This window comes from Diadema antillarum, unplaced genomic scaffold (genome assembly GCF_040938485.1).
Source record: "Diadema antillarum isolate AM-2024a unplaced genomic scaffold, OU_Dant_1.0 scf00000014, whole genome shotgun sequence".
Lineage (NCBI taxonomy): Eukaryota > Metazoa > Echinodermata > Echinoidea > Diadematoida > Diadematidae > Diadema > Diadema antillarum.
The window spans coordinates 5,868,454-5,886,019 of record NW_027270903.1 but is presented as its reverse complement, the minus strand read 5'-3'; the positions used below and the strand labels follow the sequence as shown (position 1 = coordinate 5,886,019).

At 41.0% G+C, this 17,566-nt stretch overlaps 1 protein-coding gene across 1 annotated transcript in view; it reads right to left on the bottom strand.

The window, feature by feature from the left end:
• Window positions 1-1,100: 1,100 nt before the first annotated feature.
• Window positions 1,101-17,566, bottom strand: part of LOC139722231 (nuclear pore complex protein Nup160-like) — a 35,207-nt gene continuing 18,741 nt past the window's right edge. Inside the window, exons 18-32 of the mRNA XM_071633545.1 lie at window positions 16,821-17,075; window positions 15,290-15,359; window positions 14,099-14,314; window positions 13,282-13,377; window positions 12,743-12,837; window positions 11,217-11,313; window positions 10,188-10,293; window positions 9,412-9,581; window positions 8,114-8,180; window positions 6,679-6,792; window positions 5,765-5,987; window positions 4,610-4,754; window positions 3,687-3,812; window positions 2,990-3,094; window positions 1,101-1,211 (exon numbers count right to left, since the gene is read on the bottom strand). Coding sequence (XP_071489646.1) covers window positions 1,101-1,211; window positions 2,990-3,094; window positions 3,687-3,812; window positions 4,610-4,754; window positions 5,765-5,987; window positions 6,679-6,792; window positions 8,114-8,180; window positions 9,412-9,581; window positions 10,188-10,293; window positions 11,217-11,313; window positions 12,743-12,837; window positions 13,282-13,377; window positions 14,099-14,314; window positions 15,290-15,359; window positions 16,821-17,075 — 1,996 coding nt within the window. The remainder of the gene's footprint in view (window positions 1,212-2,989; window positions 3,095-3,686; window positions 3,813-4,609; window positions 4,755-5,764; window positions 5,988-6,678; window positions 6,793-8,113; window positions 8,181-9,411; window positions 9,582-10,187; window positions 10,294-11,216; window positions 11,314-12,742; window positions 12,838-13,281; window positions 13,378-14,098; window positions 14,315-15,289; window positions 15,360-16,820; window positions 17,076-17,566) is intronic.

Sequence of the window (17,566 nt, the reverse complement as noted above, 5' to 3'; positions counted from 1 at the left end):
TGTCTTGGACAAACAGATGATCAAATCATCTCCGGCTTTTCAAAATATTATACAATGGAGGTCATTATTCCCACAGATCTGGCACACATGACAAAAGGGAGAAATAATATGCATCCTGATGCAAGGTTAAAAATATATGTACCAGATACTCACATTTGAAGTGGCATGTTCCTGTGTCTTCACGTACACAACACGACATGTTTTGTTTTTGTGTTTTTTTAAGCCTGTGATACAAGTACAAGACAGTCAACGTGCTGTATTTTATATCATTTGTTTTAACTTAAACCAAATCATACCTGGTATGCTTTAAGAAAACTTTTTAAAGTCTTCTGAAATGTCATAAAAAGTGACAGCTGTCCAGAAATTATCCCTCTGAAATTCTAACAAAGAGTTTAGACTGTTTGACCAGAAACTTTAAAGCATCAATAAATTATAATCCTAATTTTTTGTTACTACACACTATGTAGAACACACATCCGATCAGCAGCAGCCATTATTTGTAGATTAATACTTTAATGATGGGATGTAATCGATCTCACATACAGTGTACAGCTGCATCTGTGTAGGCGTGTGTGTATGCGTGTGTGTATAATTATGTGACTGTATTGGGTTTTGACAAGTTACAACACTGCGAATTACGTGTACTGGGCATACTGTCACAGTGGAAAATGTTGAGACGATCATTCCCTTTTTTATGAGCTAGACCAATTTCAGTGAAATTCAAATGCTTGTAACTTTGAAGAAGAGAAAGACACAGTATATATGTATGTCTCAAAAAGTACTTGCATACAGTTCTCAGTTTTCAAGCTGGTAGAGCAGAGCTCTACTGAGCCCGTAAACTCGGCTTTCTGCTCCTGTGTCTGCTCCGTACACGTTTCTTTGTAGGATGAAAAATGAACTCGTTGATTATTCACATGTGTCCAAGAGCCTACTCATTCTTTGCACAAAACTGCCTCGGATAGGGACCTCTCGCAGTAAATATCCACAGAAAAAAAACATTTTCTTGCTTCCTTTACTGTAATGGCTACAACTTGCTGGATAGATGAAAAAGCAGACACTGACTACGCCGCCGCAGTCTTTTACACTGGGAGTCTGGCCCTCTACGAGACTGTGCTGCGATATTTCCTCACAGCTATGTCCGTCATCTCCTTGGAGACCGAGTCCACTTGTCGCAGGTATTCACTCAGCCTTGAGTGCAGAATGGTGTGGAGCTATGGTGGTGGCAAAACAAAAAAAAAGAGAAAATGGGGAAAAAAGACTCATGTAGCAAATGCAGATCATAAGGAATGATAAAAAAGTCTATTCTAATATGCAGTTGAAGAAAGTCATGTGTACAGAGCTCAACAAGAGCAATAGCCCAGTGGTCTTGGGCCTTTAGAAATGGATGTCAGGCTACCAAATTTCCAAAAAGGCTATCATTTGGTGGCCCAATTTGCCACTTTATGACTCAAAATGGATCATTACATCTCTGTTTATTTGGGTCACCAAAATGTGAGATTTAAAGACTTTAAAGGCCTGAGCTCACCACTAGAGAAAAAGAAGATAGTGTTGAGCCCTGCTGTAGCCAAGTACATTCCACATCTCGGTGCATTTAAATACGAGCAAACAGTCGTTACGCAACTCCAGTGGTCCACCAAGTACGTATTCCATGGCAACCTGGACCAGAATCTCATCCACTGCTCTCCTTCAGTTCTCTTCTCAATCCTCTTGACATAATCACCAAAACCCCACAGAGAGCAAACCTTTTAGTTTGACATCCTGAACCTTTTGAATCAACTTCCTGATTGTACTTAGAAACCATGAGCTCAGACTGTGATTGAATTCTGCCTTACCTCATATTCCACCTACTCAAATAAAGACTTTTTTTTCTTCTTGTTCATGCTGATAATTTCCCTCAGCCATGTGCTTTATATACACATTTCTTGCCTTTTATCACAATGAATCAATTTCTTTCACACACAAAAACACAACAAGCACAGTCTCCATTGATATGAAAGACAGAATTGAGGCAGGACAGCAACAAGGGTACTGGTACAAAGAAAATCAATCTCTGGAAAGTAGATAGACATGAGACAGAGAGAGAGAAAAACGTAAAAAGAGATGTAGAGACAGATACTAGAAACGTACAGCAAACTAATGTATACGCTGAATATTTCGTGAGGTTTTTATTTTCACAAATTTTGCAAGGGTGGTGCTATTTACGAATTTAAAAACACATGCAAATATTGACGATAAATCTGACATGCACGCATTTATTTCTCTGTTCAGTGCTAAACTCCAATATCGTGAATTTAACCACTCGCGAAATTGTCAGAAAGTCCCGACTCCCAAAAAATTAGACTGGCTATAAAATACAAGGTGTATACAGTGGACCCCCGTTATGATGAAGTCCTTGGGACTAGCAGTTTTCTTTCGTTATATCGAAATTTTGTTATAACCGAACAAGTAAACAATAAAAATACATAGAGGGGATGATGATACAGCCTAAATTTGTTTGTAACCGTTGTAACCGGAATTTTGTTATAACCATGTTTGTTTTAACGGGAGTGCACTGTCCAGTATTAGGACAGGGTTCCCAGCATTTCAAGAAAACAAAATTCCCAAATTTTTCCCTGATTTTTCCCTGATGACGTATCAAATTTCCATGACAACACTATTTCAACTCATTTCCAGTTTCACATCCAATGTTCATCCAGTTTCATCCTAAGGATGTTGTTCTGATATGCAACAAATTACAACAGAGTCTTACTGGCTACTTTCGATTTGGGGGCCAATCAAAATTCCCTGACTTTTCCCTGATTTGAGGCATTTTTATGAAATTCCCTGACTTTTCCCTGACTGAAAAAAAAAGTAAAATCATTTTCCCTGATTTCCCTCATGGGCTGGTAACCCTGTAGAAAGGTAGAGGCACGGAGACACAGTTTCATCAAGAGAGGAATGTGGAATACAGTGAGAGAGAATGAATGAGAGAGTAAAGAAAGAGACTTACTTGGATGAGTTCTGGTTTGTTCTTGGTCTCTTTGAGCGCTGTCAACAAGTGGTCCATCTGTTGGTACGGCATCCACACACTGGGCGCAGTAGACCTGAGGGGGTCCTGAATCCACAAAATACGGACATAGAAAAAAAAAAACATGTAGCACGATTGCAGGCGGGGAGATTAACTTGCGACACCATGCAAATTTCAACATCAGCTTGACTTAATTGAACTGGGTAGAATTGGCAGAAGAGAATGGCTGAAGGTGCACCACAATCTGACGCAAAACATGAAAGTTCTGGAATTCCAAAGTTCCACATGCTTCACAGGTAGGTGAAAGCTGTCACAATAACAAATCACTTGATATGAGAGTATCAGTGACAGCGAAAATTAATCCCTTGCGGGAGTATCAGCTTATACAGTTTATTGTACTGTTTGAAGAAGGCATTTTATTTTTTTTTAACAAGGTCAGGCAGGTCAGGTCAAAACTTTACGCTTTGCCCTGGCCTGTAGGGCAAGCAACAAAGGCTCTCTACCAGTCTCTGTAGCTGCCATTCTCTGAAAAGAAGCCCATGACTCTATGTGGTCTGATATTTCACCTTCCACAAGGCTGGATGTCAACTAATTTCACATTCTCTCTCTCTGCCTTACTTTTTATTTTCATATTTAGCTGTGATGCTCTCAGATCATGTCACCCCCAACCGGGTCGTACCTTAAGACCAAAGTACTCCTCCCCTTTCCCGAGGAGAGCGTCGATGAACTCTATGGCCAGGTTCCCCGCCTCTTCCAGAAGGTCGAAGGAAATGTAGAGCAGGAGGAGGTTTCCAGGATCAAGTTTCTGATCGGAAGAAAAATTTAAAACAGAGAGGGCGTAATGGCAGTAAGAATGCCTGACAAACACAAGTGAATGGAATCTGATAAGAATACCTATGTGTCTAACACAACATCCGCAAGCAATTGTGATGATGTACTTATTAAGTTTTAATGCGGCTGACATCAAACTTAGCACTAAGTTAAGATATTTTTGTTTCCCTTTCAACCCACTTAGCGGCAGCTGGAGTAAAAACAAACCTGATCATTGCACGATTGGCATATTTTTGAGACAAAATTATCTACTTTTGTTCCATAATCTGCTTTGAAATTCAGTGAAACTGTCAGATATGGTCCATCTTAGCATTTCTGATAGCCTCAAGAAATGTTCTTGATAAATTATGTAAAAGACTTGTTGATTGAGGATTTTGACTTCTCCCGCCATGCCATCTGTATCATCATGTACATTTGTACACTGTATGCTATGCATGCACAGCAATTCACACTCCAGCTCTGCACATATACGATACAGGCGAGCTCTTTGTTTTCAGTCCTGGGGCGTATCATGAAGCATTTGTCCGACAAAGTTGTCGCATAAATATGCTCTCAGCCAATCAAATGCAAGGATTTCTGTAGCTTGTAACAGCTTGTCAGAAAAATATCCGACCAAAATGTTCCATGAAATGCCCCCCAACTGTACCGGAATTGACGTATACCTGACCATGAGAATGGTTGAGACAATGACAGCACACTTTCAACAAATTAGGATGGAACATCAGAAAACAAAAGACACAGTTAAAATTGTTAATGTCTCAGCCAACAGACCTTGTAGGAGTTGACCAGCCACTGGGGCAGCTGGAATCCAAGGGAAAGGACCTTCTTGATGACCGTCTGGTAGTGGACGTGGTTGCCGACGGTGTCGTGACGTTCCAGGTACAGCTGCAGCAGGTGCCACACAAGCTCTGCAGCTCTACAAAAAAAAAGAAATTGGAAAAGTCATAGTTACCCAATAACCAGTATGACACAGCAAATGCATTACGAAGAGGAATATCGGTATATATATGGAGTACATGTATTTGAATTAAAGGGATGGTATAGCATTGGTTGAGATGAGGATTGAGTTTTCAACTTTTTGCGAGATACTGAGAAACCACTTATGAAATGTGCATTTCTCAGAGGATTTCTACATCTACTTTATGAAAATCCATCTTGAAATGGCTGAGAAATCCAGAAACAAAGTACAACAAAGGGATGCTAACAAAAGGTAGGCCCCACCCTTTATTAGGATCGTTTTGTTTGGGATATCTCAGCCATTCCAAAACAAATTTTGATCAAATAAACGTTGAATTCCTCATGGAATTACATGCTCTTTCATATTTCATAAGAGGTTTCTCATTATCTCACCAAAAAATGTTGGAAACCTAAAATCAGGTCTCAACCAAAACTATACGATCCCTTTAAAGGGATGGTATGGTATTGGTTGAGATGAGGTTTGAGTTTTTAACTTTTTGCATGATACTAAGAAACCACTTGTGAAATGTTAGAAAACATACAATTCTAAGAGGAATTCAAAGTCTACTTTATGAAAAATCAGTCTTGAAATGGCCGAGATATCCAAAAACAAAGTAAAACAAAGGGATGCTAATAAAAGGTAATAAAAGGTAAATAAAAGATATCTCAGCCATTTGAAAACCAACTTTCATCAAATAACCTTTGAATTCCTCTTAGAATCACCCGCTCCTTTACAGTCCATAAGATGTTTCTCATTGTCTCACAAAAAAAAAGTTTGAAACCTGAAGCCCCATCTCAAGCAAAACTATGCGATCCCTTAGAGGCGTTTCCAATCCAGAAAACATAAAAAACTTGATTAGAGTGGTAATCATCCGATAACCATTTTGACACACTCTGGTTTCACCCTGGTACACTATGGGTCCAAACCCCAGCATCTTTACTTTCATCACACTGACCGACTTCACTTACGTGGGCTCCCGTCCCAGATTCAGCGACCCCACGTCATTTGCGGCGAGCCACCTCCACGTCTCGCTGGTGGCGCCGTTGCGCGAGAGCTTCACGCACCGGTGGGACAGCCCCTCGAAGACCGGGGTCAGCGGGAGTCGGAACGTCTTACACACGTCCACTGCCGTGTCGTAGAGTCCACTCTGGACGAGAAAACTGACGGTCTCCTCTGGTGACATCATGGCACCTGGTCAGACACGCAGAAACAGAAAAGTTAAACAACCACACACAGATGCAAATGAATATTAATGGGACTGTATCATGAGGAGATGATATACGGTAAAGATTACACAAATGCCAACCTTTGAGACAGCCCTGCAGAATTCTGAGGATTAAAAAGGCGTATCTTTGGTGGAAAAAAATAGTATGTTTTACCTATCCTGCATCAGATGAGCATAGTAATACAATTTGGTAAGAACAGTGAATCATTTTTTTCTTGAAAACGCAGCATTTTTGGCAAAAAAAATGCAACCCAAAAACAAAACAGTACAAACACCATACATAACGTAATAGCTGGAATCTCTGAGTTTGGCGCGACTCAGAATAAATATATCGGAGATGAGAAGTGTTCACTAAACAGTCACTTCCAAGTGGCCCATTTCACACAAGCTCCGTATAGCCAACAGCATCCTGGGATTCATTTACTGCTGTAAAAGTTCACAAAGTCATATTTTTTTTAAATTTTTTTTTTTCAGTATAAATGGACCTCATGATATATTTTACAGATTCTTATCATCACTGTCTTTTTGTTGATTTCTTTCCCCGAAACTACACGAGCAACGTTTCTATGTAGACTTCTTATCAGGTTTCAATCTCTCTCCAGTCATCAAGACTTGTGGCAAATGGAAATGGATTCGTCGCATCAGATGTCGTCGTACCGGTCACATGTGCCATGTCCGGCTGGTGATTGGCCAGCTTGAGCCTCGCTGCCGTCAACTGGTACTCTCTCTCCAGGTCGCTCAGCTCCAGCACGTCGACTTTCCGCCTCGGGGCTGAAACGAAGAAACAAAGAGGACGACCACACACAAGTGTGTGATGAACCAAATACATACGTATATCTGCGTAAAGTATTGCACACTTATGAATTCAATTTGTGTGGCAATGCTAGGATAGATGCACACTAAAAACAAACAGATATCTTTTTCTTTGCATGGCACATTCTGATTGATACACTTGCTGGCTATTACTAGCGATCTTGGGCGAACCATGAGGGGTCGGCATCATTCCCCCTTTTTCTGGAGTTGGTATGTCAAACGGACCACTTCAGCAGGTTAGCGGCACGCTGCTCCTTGTGATGAATGAATGAAATGGAATCTTTTACGTGCACTAATTGTGATTCTCTCACTCATGGGCCCTCCTCTTTAATGTCCTATCCCAGGGACTGAGTGTATTTGCCTTTGGGACAGCGTGATTACACACAACAAACCTGAGTCAACTGATTTGGAGGCAGACACACTACCAACTGAGCAACAATGTTGTCCTTTAAAAAAAAACCTATCAACTAAAACACTTTACATTAGAATGGACCTCTTCAGAGGTGTAAAGATACCTGTTACATCACGCATGTCTCACTCGTATATTAAAATACCATTAACTTTTAACAACATTAGAAAGTTTAAGCTTGTAAACAGCAGGGCAGTGCTCCAAGGGCTGAAAAGTTGTACTTTTGGTAGAAAAACAGCATTTTAACTTTATTTTTCCAATTGACAGGTGTAGCAATACACTTTTTGGGGAAAAAGCAGCATTTTCTCTGATACCAGCATTACTTTTGGAGAAAAGGTACAAAACACTGCAAAGACAGCATTAGTTGGTATTTCTGCTATACTGAAATGTGCAGTCATCTATCACACATGTATTACATCTGCCATGCTTTGCAGCTACATTCATCACCTCTACCACGGAAGTTACATTTTTTTTTTCACCGTTGCTTTATTTGTCTGCCTGTTTGCAAAATAACTCAAAAAGTTCCCAACAAATTTGGATGAAACTTACAGCTGGTAATGACACAAGGAACAGAAGATTAAATTTTGGTAGTGATCCGGGAATTTCCATGAAGTTTTGAAGGATTTTAAAAATCTTTTGGCAAATAGGGTCAAGGAACTCGGGAGTTTAAGCTGCGTATATTTGAGGTTTCCATACCGATGCACGCACTATTCAAAGCCTATGCACTGCTGGAGGTTGGGAAATTGGGAAATTTTTAGCACGCGTAACAAGCTGCAGGGAGGAGGTCTGCACTCTCCCCAGTGCTTTTCAAGTTAAGATAAGGAAATCTGAAAGCATCAAAGCAACAAGAGATTGACTTCAAAAGTCTACCTGGTTCATCCAGAGCGGTGCCCTCATAGTCTCTCTTGGGAGAAGCCCCCATCATGTCTTCAGTTTTCTGCAGCAGAGATGGGAACAAACACCAGTCTTCCAGGATTATACTCATATATAAATACTGTAAAACGAGGAATGTTCGCGTGCATTCTAATTTCGCGAATTTCGCGAGAGCCAAAATTCGCGAAATTAAAATGCACGCGAAATTTTTTGTCTGCATACACATTACATGATGCGGAAAGCCGATACGATGCAGTACACCGTACACTGTACGGTTCGCTGACTTGTATTGTACAGCTACTACTACGAGTGTACTGAGTAACCTAAATCAATAGTAGACCTATCGATAAAGTTGTAAAACAAACAGTACTAGTAGTATCCTAGCACCCTGTCAGCAATTCGCAAAAATTTCATGTCGCGAAAATGGCCATCGGCTCCAATTCGCGAAAATTTCATGCCGCGAAATTATCGTGTTTTACAGTAAAGCACATACATAGTTGCCAGTATGCACAGAGTATGACCATGCAAACAGTTAAGGAAAAAACAAACAAAGAAGGACACTGTTTCTAGCTTGAAAGATACATGGAGTTTGAACAATTTTCTGAAGGAAAAGTAGTGGCTGGAAAAGACATACACTGTGGGTAAACATACATGTAGAGTGATGTTTTCTTCGACCTTTGACCTTTCATCACTTTCATTCAACATAGATGATTGTCTTTTCATTTTCACCCTCTCTTCAAATCATATCACAAATTCATACCGTCCGTCCTCCCTAGACGAATAAACAGAATCGGTTTAACGTATTTGTTTACATAGTTGTTGTAGGGAAGTGGGGTGGAGGGAACTGGTAAAGTGCTAATTTGGATACTGTAAAAGTGGAAATTTTCGTGGTGTTGAAATTTTTGCGCATTTAGCGCAACTCAAAACTAGCGCAAAAATAAAAGCACGTGAATATTTTTGCTTGCCATATGTTCCAGTAGTTGGTGTCTTGATTTCGCGGAATGAAAAAATGCGAAAAATTAGCCGCGCGAAAACATCCACTTTTACAGTACACTGTGGGTAAACATAGAGTGACTTTTTATTCGACCTTTGACCATTTATCACTTTCATACCACATACACAAAATTTTCTTCTTATTTCTATCTTCCCATCATAACACAAATTGACACTCATTAGTCATCCCGATATGAACAAATAGAAATTGTGTAAATTCATTTTTTCATTTTATTGTTGTTAGGGATTTGGGTGGGGGAGAACTGTTAAAGCTTCCATCTGAATATAGCCATGCTACTTACAATTCCCTGAGCTTCATTACTTGCAAGGCGAATGATCCAAGCGTTTTCGGGGTGCAGGAGACGGAGCGAGTTCATGGCGGCCAGGTAGCAGTTCGCCTGCCTCTTCAGACTCTCCACGCCTAGCACTTCCTGAGCCAGACGGGTGGCCTGCTCATACATCACACTCCCAGCTGTAGCAAGAACATGGATGGGGATAGGAGAGGAGATGACTACACAGAATGAAGGGGATGGGACTAATAAAAGTTGCCCAACTCCCTAGATCCAACATGAAATAACTGGGTCCTGTTGCATAAAAAGGTGCCATCAAACACAGGTCAGGTATCAGCCCATCAGAATTGAGTATTCAAAGACTTATGTTTGAATTTCTGACTTACGTTTGATCTAAAATGTTATGCACCAGGTCCAAGTTTATCATAAAACTGATAACTTTTCAGGGAACCTCCTGCAAAACTAAGAATACAACGAATGTACGGAGGAGGAGGAGGAGGAGGAGGAAGAGGAGGAGGAGGAAGAGGAGGAGGAGGAGGAGGAGGAGGAGGAGGAAGAGGAGGAGGAAGAGGAGGAGGAGGAAGAGGAAGTGGAGGATGAAGTGGAGGAGGTGGAGGAAGAAGAGGAGTAAGAGAGGAAGGAAGAGAATAAGGTGAGGAGATGGAGGATGGAGAGAGGATGAGGAGGAAGAGGAGGAACGGAAGACGGCAGAAGGTCTCCCTTCCCAAAAACAAAACTACACAATGAGATGGGTGCACAACTCTCTTGAAAATCACACGTCTTCCCACCTTGTCTGTAGTTTCCCCTGATGGTGTGAAAGGCAAATAGCAAGCCGTAATAGTCGATGGCGAGCAGATCCACGGATCGGGCTCTCGACTCGATGATGCTGACGATCTGGAAAATCAATCCAACACAAAAACAAATAGCAATAATTTACAGAAAGTCTATGATAACATCTAAATAGAAGCCATCACTTGAAGTTCACTGTAAACGAGTTCTGCACTTTATTAACAGATTTTATTGTTGTATCATTATCATTGCTGGTACGATTCAACAGGAAGGCGATGATGTCACTGCCCCAACTGACTTTCTGCATTTTGTCTTCTTTGAATTTCTCTTCCATTTATCAGTCGGGGAGGGGGGTAAGTTGGGGAATAATTACCACATCTTCTCATCCATTACTCTTGTTTTTAGTGCAGTGGATGTCTTTTGGGTGCAATAAAATAGTGTACAGTTCTATCTGAATGTAAGAATGTATGCAAGTAAAGCAAGTAATACACGTTTTTGCATGGCATTAGAAGGAAGCATTTACGTATATGTAGTCAATATCTCTCTACATACTTCACAATTACTGGTATATCGTAGATGCCATGACTTTCCATGACTCTCTTGAGATTTTGTTTGACGGCAATGCTGACAAGACTGTGTCAGGAACTGCGAGGAAATCATGAGACTCGTCACTTGACGAGCAGCGAGGCGTTACCAGAATTCTGTACCCTCTCTGGCGTGTAATAGCGCCCTCTCTGTTCACAGTTCACAACTTTCCTACTGGGAATGGGTATGATCGTATCGAGGCAATTACCCCCCACCCCACCCACTAAATACTGGCTAGTGGTAAGGTTAGCGCATAGAGTTTGGGGTAGGGTTAGGGTTAAGATTCGGTTCGGGATTAGCATTAGAGGAAGGGTCAGGGGACGGGATTAGGATTAGGGGAAGAGTCAGGGGAAGGGTCTGGGGTAATTGCCCAGGGGGTGATTACTCCAGAGTCGGGTATGATAGATGGGGGGTGAGGGGAGAGCAAAGAAGGATCACTTCACCTCGTCATGTAGGTCGATGTAAGGATACTGGCAGAGCTGCTTCATCTGTTTCCGATCGCAGAGCACGACGACAAACTGCCGCAGACAGTCACGACGCCTGCCGTATAACAAGCAAATACGCAGATTTGTACAACAGGAGACAAACACACAAACCCTTTACCAGTGTAAATACCACTTGTTCTTCAAACGAGGCACTGCTACCTTTTAGAATAAATCTGTATCTCTCTTCTTCAAAAACTTAGCTGCCATAATCCAGTCAAGATCGCAACAAGCGAGTTTTGATTTCTGTCTAAAAAAAATTATTCCTAGCAAGAGAAAAGTAGCATCCACACAAATACGTAAATCCACAGTACTGCATGAACAAAATGCACCTAGTCCCATACCTCAAACATATTTTGTCTATTTATTGAAAATGCTACATCATATTTGCGTAGTCAAATACTTTGCAACGATAAGCTCTACATCGTAACACCATGCAAGACAATGACACATTAAATGGTGGCTAAATTTCACTAATGTGGCATCTCAAAAGACTGTAAATTCAACCTTGTTTAACCCTAAAAAGGCCGGGGGGGGGGGGGGGGGGGGGGGGGTTGAATCAACCCCCCCCCTTCGACATTTTTTGCAACTACTCCGCCGCGCGAAATTTTTTGACTGCGCCGTTCGCTGACATTTTACTTTCAAGTCTCGCGCATCTTTTGACACCATTTTCGCGAAAATCGCGCATACCGTTACGATGCTGCATGACGTTTCATACATGCCTGTCAGACCGAAAATGGCTCAAAAACGTGATTTTGTGTATAAAGTCTATGCAAATGGAGTTTTCTCTTCTTATTCATAAAGATATTATTTTCACTTTCATAGGTTGAAACTAATTAATTTTAGCATAATTATGTTTGAAATAGGTTCTGTCATAAATTTTGCGAAAAAAAATGATGAAACAAAAGGTCGAAAAAAGAAGGAAATAAATAAGAAATTCATAAAACAATAAAATACATAAGAAATTGATTTTGATACCAAATTTTTTTTGAAGTGCATTGTTAGGAATGCTACAAAGAATGTTTTCATCAAAAATTAGGATTCTAGGAGCTTTAATTTCCGATTTAGAGCAAAATGTATGATTTTATGCATATATTAGCATAATTAATTATTATGACGAAAATTTCCATTTCTCTTTGTATAGCTTGGTAGAATACGTCACAGGTAATGCACGTGCCAAATTTCATGGCGATTGCGCGATCGATGGCCGAGATCTCGGGGGGGGGGGGGGGGGGGGGGGGGGGGGGGGGGGGGGGGGGTTTGAATCAACCCCTCCCCGGCCACAGAACACCCAAAAAAGCCCGGCCTGGTTAGGGTTAAGTTAACCTGGCATATTAAAGTCAAATAATCACCTAAGTTGAAGGTCTTTTCAAGTTCATTTCTCTTTATATTCTATTGATTTTAATCTTTCATAAGTCCAAATAAATTGTAGATTCAACTTAGGCAAGGTTGACTGTATTGAAATAAGAGCAGTAGAACACTCTCACCTTTCAGGGTCAGGGTTGGAGGTCATGGCAGAGTAGGCCTCATCATTGTGGCCCAGCTCAAGGTGATACTTGAAGATCTTGGACCAAAGAGTGGGCTGGGTTCACGTAGATGGGAAGAAAAAAAGAAACAATTTTTGGTCTTGGTATCAACAGACAAGTACTAACATTAACTGTCTTTAGAAAAGCAGTAGTAGTCATAAAGGTACACTACCTCTAGTACCACAGCATCATCTGCATCATCAGCATCATTATTATCATCATCATCATCATCATCATAGTCATCATCGTCATCATGGTTAGGTGTGTGACAGCAAATGCAATTGACTTGGTACGAAAGACAGTGGAGGCAAGGGCCCAGAACATACAGACTGTAACCCATCCAAGACATGTCCTGAGTATGATCATGGAGGTGTCTTCGGAAAATGTGCATTATTGCAACATCATCGCACCCAGCAACAGGATGATAGTTTACATGTCCCTTCACACACAATCATACACAGTAAATAAGACAGTGATCCAAACACAGCTCCTCCACTCACCACATTTGGATCTCCCTGCTCCGCAGCACTCAGCGCCGTCTTGGCCAGCGAGATGACGAGCTCCCTCAGTTCAAACTGCTCCAGTAGTCCGATGACCTTTGAACCACAGCAGATTTGAAATCAACTAAGTTTAGCAAATCACCTAGAGCACTGCAGCAGAGGTTCTGCACATAGAAAGATCTTCCAATATTTTGCAACACAAGAGTCTGTTCAGTGCTCTCAACATTTATTGATAGTGTGTAATGCCAACTGCTGCGCCATTGCATGATGTGCTATTTGTTTTATTAAAATATATATATAACATGGCTTCTAATTGGTTGATAATGATTAACATGAACAACTGTACTTAACTACAGCATCAAACTTTCTGCCCTCCATGGTGTACACTCTATCTGTAGAAATCTGCGGCTGACTGTTAGTATGCCCAGTAAGGAGGAACAATCAGCATGTTGGATTTTCTGCTCTTTTGGCAAAATGAATGCCTGATCACATTTCACTCTCAGCCAATATCTTACTAGTATTTTGCTAGCCACAGACGGGACACATAAAACAATCAGTTGAGCTCTATTCTAGCACCAAGAGAACAGGTGAATGGAATTGAGTGTAGCGTTCTGTAAACATTTTAAAAACCCTACTGCATTTCAAAATTGACAGGCCCTCTGAAAACAACTCCAAATTTCAAAATTTATGGGCCTTCTCAGTCTATCCTAATACCAGGTTACTCTCATTCAGGGTAAAATTGTGGACACATTGTTGACGAATCGGGAAGACTTGCATCCTCTGACCCTCACCTGTGACCTCTAACCTTTGACCTTACCTTCAAGTGGTAGAGTGTCTCAAGTTTCTCCCCCTGGAGGTCGGTGGTGCGGAGGAGGCGGATCAGGAAGTCTTCTGCCCCGACCCGCTGGGCAGCCTGCTGGAAGCAGCTGACCGCCTTGACCGACTCGCCGGTGTTCAGGTAGGAGTGGCCCAGCAGGAACTGGCGCGAGGCGGCGTTCCACTCGCACCATGGCGACAGCAACCGCACGTATCCCTGGCAGACAGGAGGGAGCAAAACATCATCATACGATGCCAACACATTCTTATCACATTGCTAATTTGACTCACACAACACCTAAAAACATTCTAGCCATTCGATTGGTCAATTGCTCGTCACATGACACACAGTTATCAGAGTACCACTGGCTGCTGCCGTTGTTGAGCTTTGCAATTTCTTTCGAACAATTTTGGACACCAATTACACCAACTACCATGTTAGGCTCATAATAACCTCATACTGTTTGCACCATTGTGGGCCTTTGATGTCACAATACACATGCCTTTACCATACACTCAACCAATCACAAGCATGCATTCAGTCACTCAAGTTACTGCTGTCAACAGCTTCAATCGATCACTTTCTCATACGACCAATGATACTGTGCCACACTAGAATGTAAAAGTATTCACCTGTCAGAGAAATATGGTTGCCATTTCCACACTAAATTAAAGAGCTGGTGTGGATCACACCCCACAACGTCACGCGTCTTGTATAAAAACAAATGTCTTGGTTTTCACCCTCGCCCTCCATCTTGTAAGAAATCTTGTACCATAGCACTTGTGACAATTCACATTTTGAGTGCACATTCTTCATTTTCCACTCTCATAACTTTTGAAAAGATAAGGCTACTACTTTGAAAGTTGGCTGTAATTATGACCAGAATATGTTGATGAAGCATGCTCAACTTCAGCTTAATCTGATAATCCCTTCATTGTTGTTGGATGAGGGGTTAACCCGTTCCATACGGGAACCTGTGGTCTATGTATTAAGTCTATGGGGATTTTAGAATTCAGTATGGAACAGGTTTAGTTACACAAAAATGATACATGAGTTGGGTAACAGCTCTCACTGCAGCTGGGTACAATTCCCCCCTGTTGCCAGCGTGAACGGACAAGCAAACTTTGAGAAGACTTTGCAATCTTTTGCATAGTGAAAAATGCAAGCAAAACCACTGAATTTGAATCATACCTGGAGCTGGGTGTACTGACACTTGGTCATCAGGAATTCTGGGAACAGGAAGTTAGCACTGATTGGCCAGCTGTTTGAGAGGCCTGAGGTCAAGAAAATGTAAACAGCGCTGCACACGAAGTTTCAGTTTTTTTCCTTGACATAATGCACAATGCATCCTAAAGAACTGGTGGTAAAAAAAAAAAAATGAACAGACCTCCCGACCATTCTGACTGAAAATAGGGATGACTTGGCTCAAAATTAAGGAAGGAAAGATCACTTTCCATGTGTACAGTACAATTATCCAGAAAAATAGGAAACTCCTGTTGAAATAAGAGCTGGGAATGGTCAAAATTCAGATTCTTTCCTCCAAATTCAGTATGGTTGTGAGATCTGTGTATACCATCCCTTTAAAGTTACGGAAAGCTTGTGTTACAGAGGAACAATGAAAAAGTAAATGTCCACAAGAGACAAAGATATCAAGACTATAATTGTCAACATTCAGAATGGAATTGCTGAGAAGCAATGCATGCAATAGACATCTCAAATGCCGGGACAACTGTCCATGTTATGGGAGAAATGATCAGCTGGGTAGCTTAAAAGATAACTCAGAAATGAGGTAACTCGCCTTTGACCTTGTCTGTCCTTGACTAGGGCCAGCACAAATCTAGTTTGGATTACGCCTAATTTTTCTCCTTATCTAGACATGGGAGTTTACAATTTCTTGCCTACAGATTACTTCATTCGCATTTCGATCAAATATGCCAAAAATCAGAGGGAAAAGAAAAGGGAGGTATACCCAGAATTACATATATGTACATTGCACCTTCTAGAACAGCATTGTTAATCAACCTCTCATGACTTTTGGTTAAGAAAAAAATGCATTGATTCATTTACCACTTGGAAAAAAACATTGAAAACCTCTTTGCTATTTGAGTATCTGAATATAAGAACGACCCAAGTCCATGGAAGACCATTTCGAGTAAACTTTAAAAAACTTCATATCTTTTTTACTTGTCCAATAATATTCCATTTACAGAAACTGTAACTGTGATGGGAAGGCAACATTGTATATACAAATTAGAACATATATTATTATGACAATTAACGTTTGCATTAATTGTGGAGAGGCCATTTTGTGTGATGGACTTAGGTCGTTCTTTGAATCATATGGACTTGGGTCGTTCTTTGATCCATACACATGATATTCTGCTATAGAGATGAGAGAAGGACGAGAGAGGGCGCTATAATATGAATGTAAGACTGACCCAAGACCTTCATTCTTACATTCATATAAGATTTAACTCATTTATTTCAGACACTTCCGGAGGTAATTAGGATTTATCATTTATACACAAGATGAGTCCATGCATAAGCTACAATTTCCCATGTCAAACTGAATTTGGCCAAAAATTGGACTTGGGTCATTCTTATATTCAGGTCTTCAATTGTGTGCTGTGTGTGCTGATAGGCATACAAACCCCCATAGTACTGTACACACTGTCCACAGTCCCTGTCACAGAGAGGTTTAAGTTGCACACAAAAAGGATACATCAGTTGGGTGACAGCCCTCAAGGCAGCTGGGTACAATTTCCCCCAGTTCTGCAGTCCCTCCTGTCTCCGGCTACCCCTCTTGGCCAGAATGGAACGGACGCACATTCCACCAATGCCCTGCAGGAAGAGCTCAACCAGGGTAGGGGAAGCTGGACCGGTCGACTGCACGGCTGAGGGGTGCGACTGGCCAATCAGCCCAGAGGGACCATGAGACGAGAGTTCCAGCACTGCCATCTGCCTCAAATGGAATTCACTGGAGAACAAAAGAAATAACAGGAGTAATGGCTAACAAGCTAATTACTAATAGTTACATTCTGACGGTGATCCTTAAAGGCATAATTTACCATTTGCAGATGAAACAAAAAAAACAGCATTAGTGCTTTAAAATACATTCTAGAAAGTGAGTTAGGGATAGAAACAACCACTGTAAAAATTTGAATCCGTATTATCGATGTTAAGTATTGTTACATACACAAAATAAGAACAATAGTTAGAATAAAAATGTTTCCAGACTAAACCGTCTACAGTTATGGTTTATCAAGAAAAATACTGATATTTCCTTATACTTTAGGCTTTACTGCGAAAATTTTATATGATAGGATGTTTTGTGATACAACAGAACTACACATACGCATCAAATGTGATATCTTGAACATTTTTAAAATTGCTGCTCCCAAAGGTAAACTGGACCAGTAATCTCGAGGATAGCTCTCTTTGAGGATATGCTCTGGCCCCTAACTACAA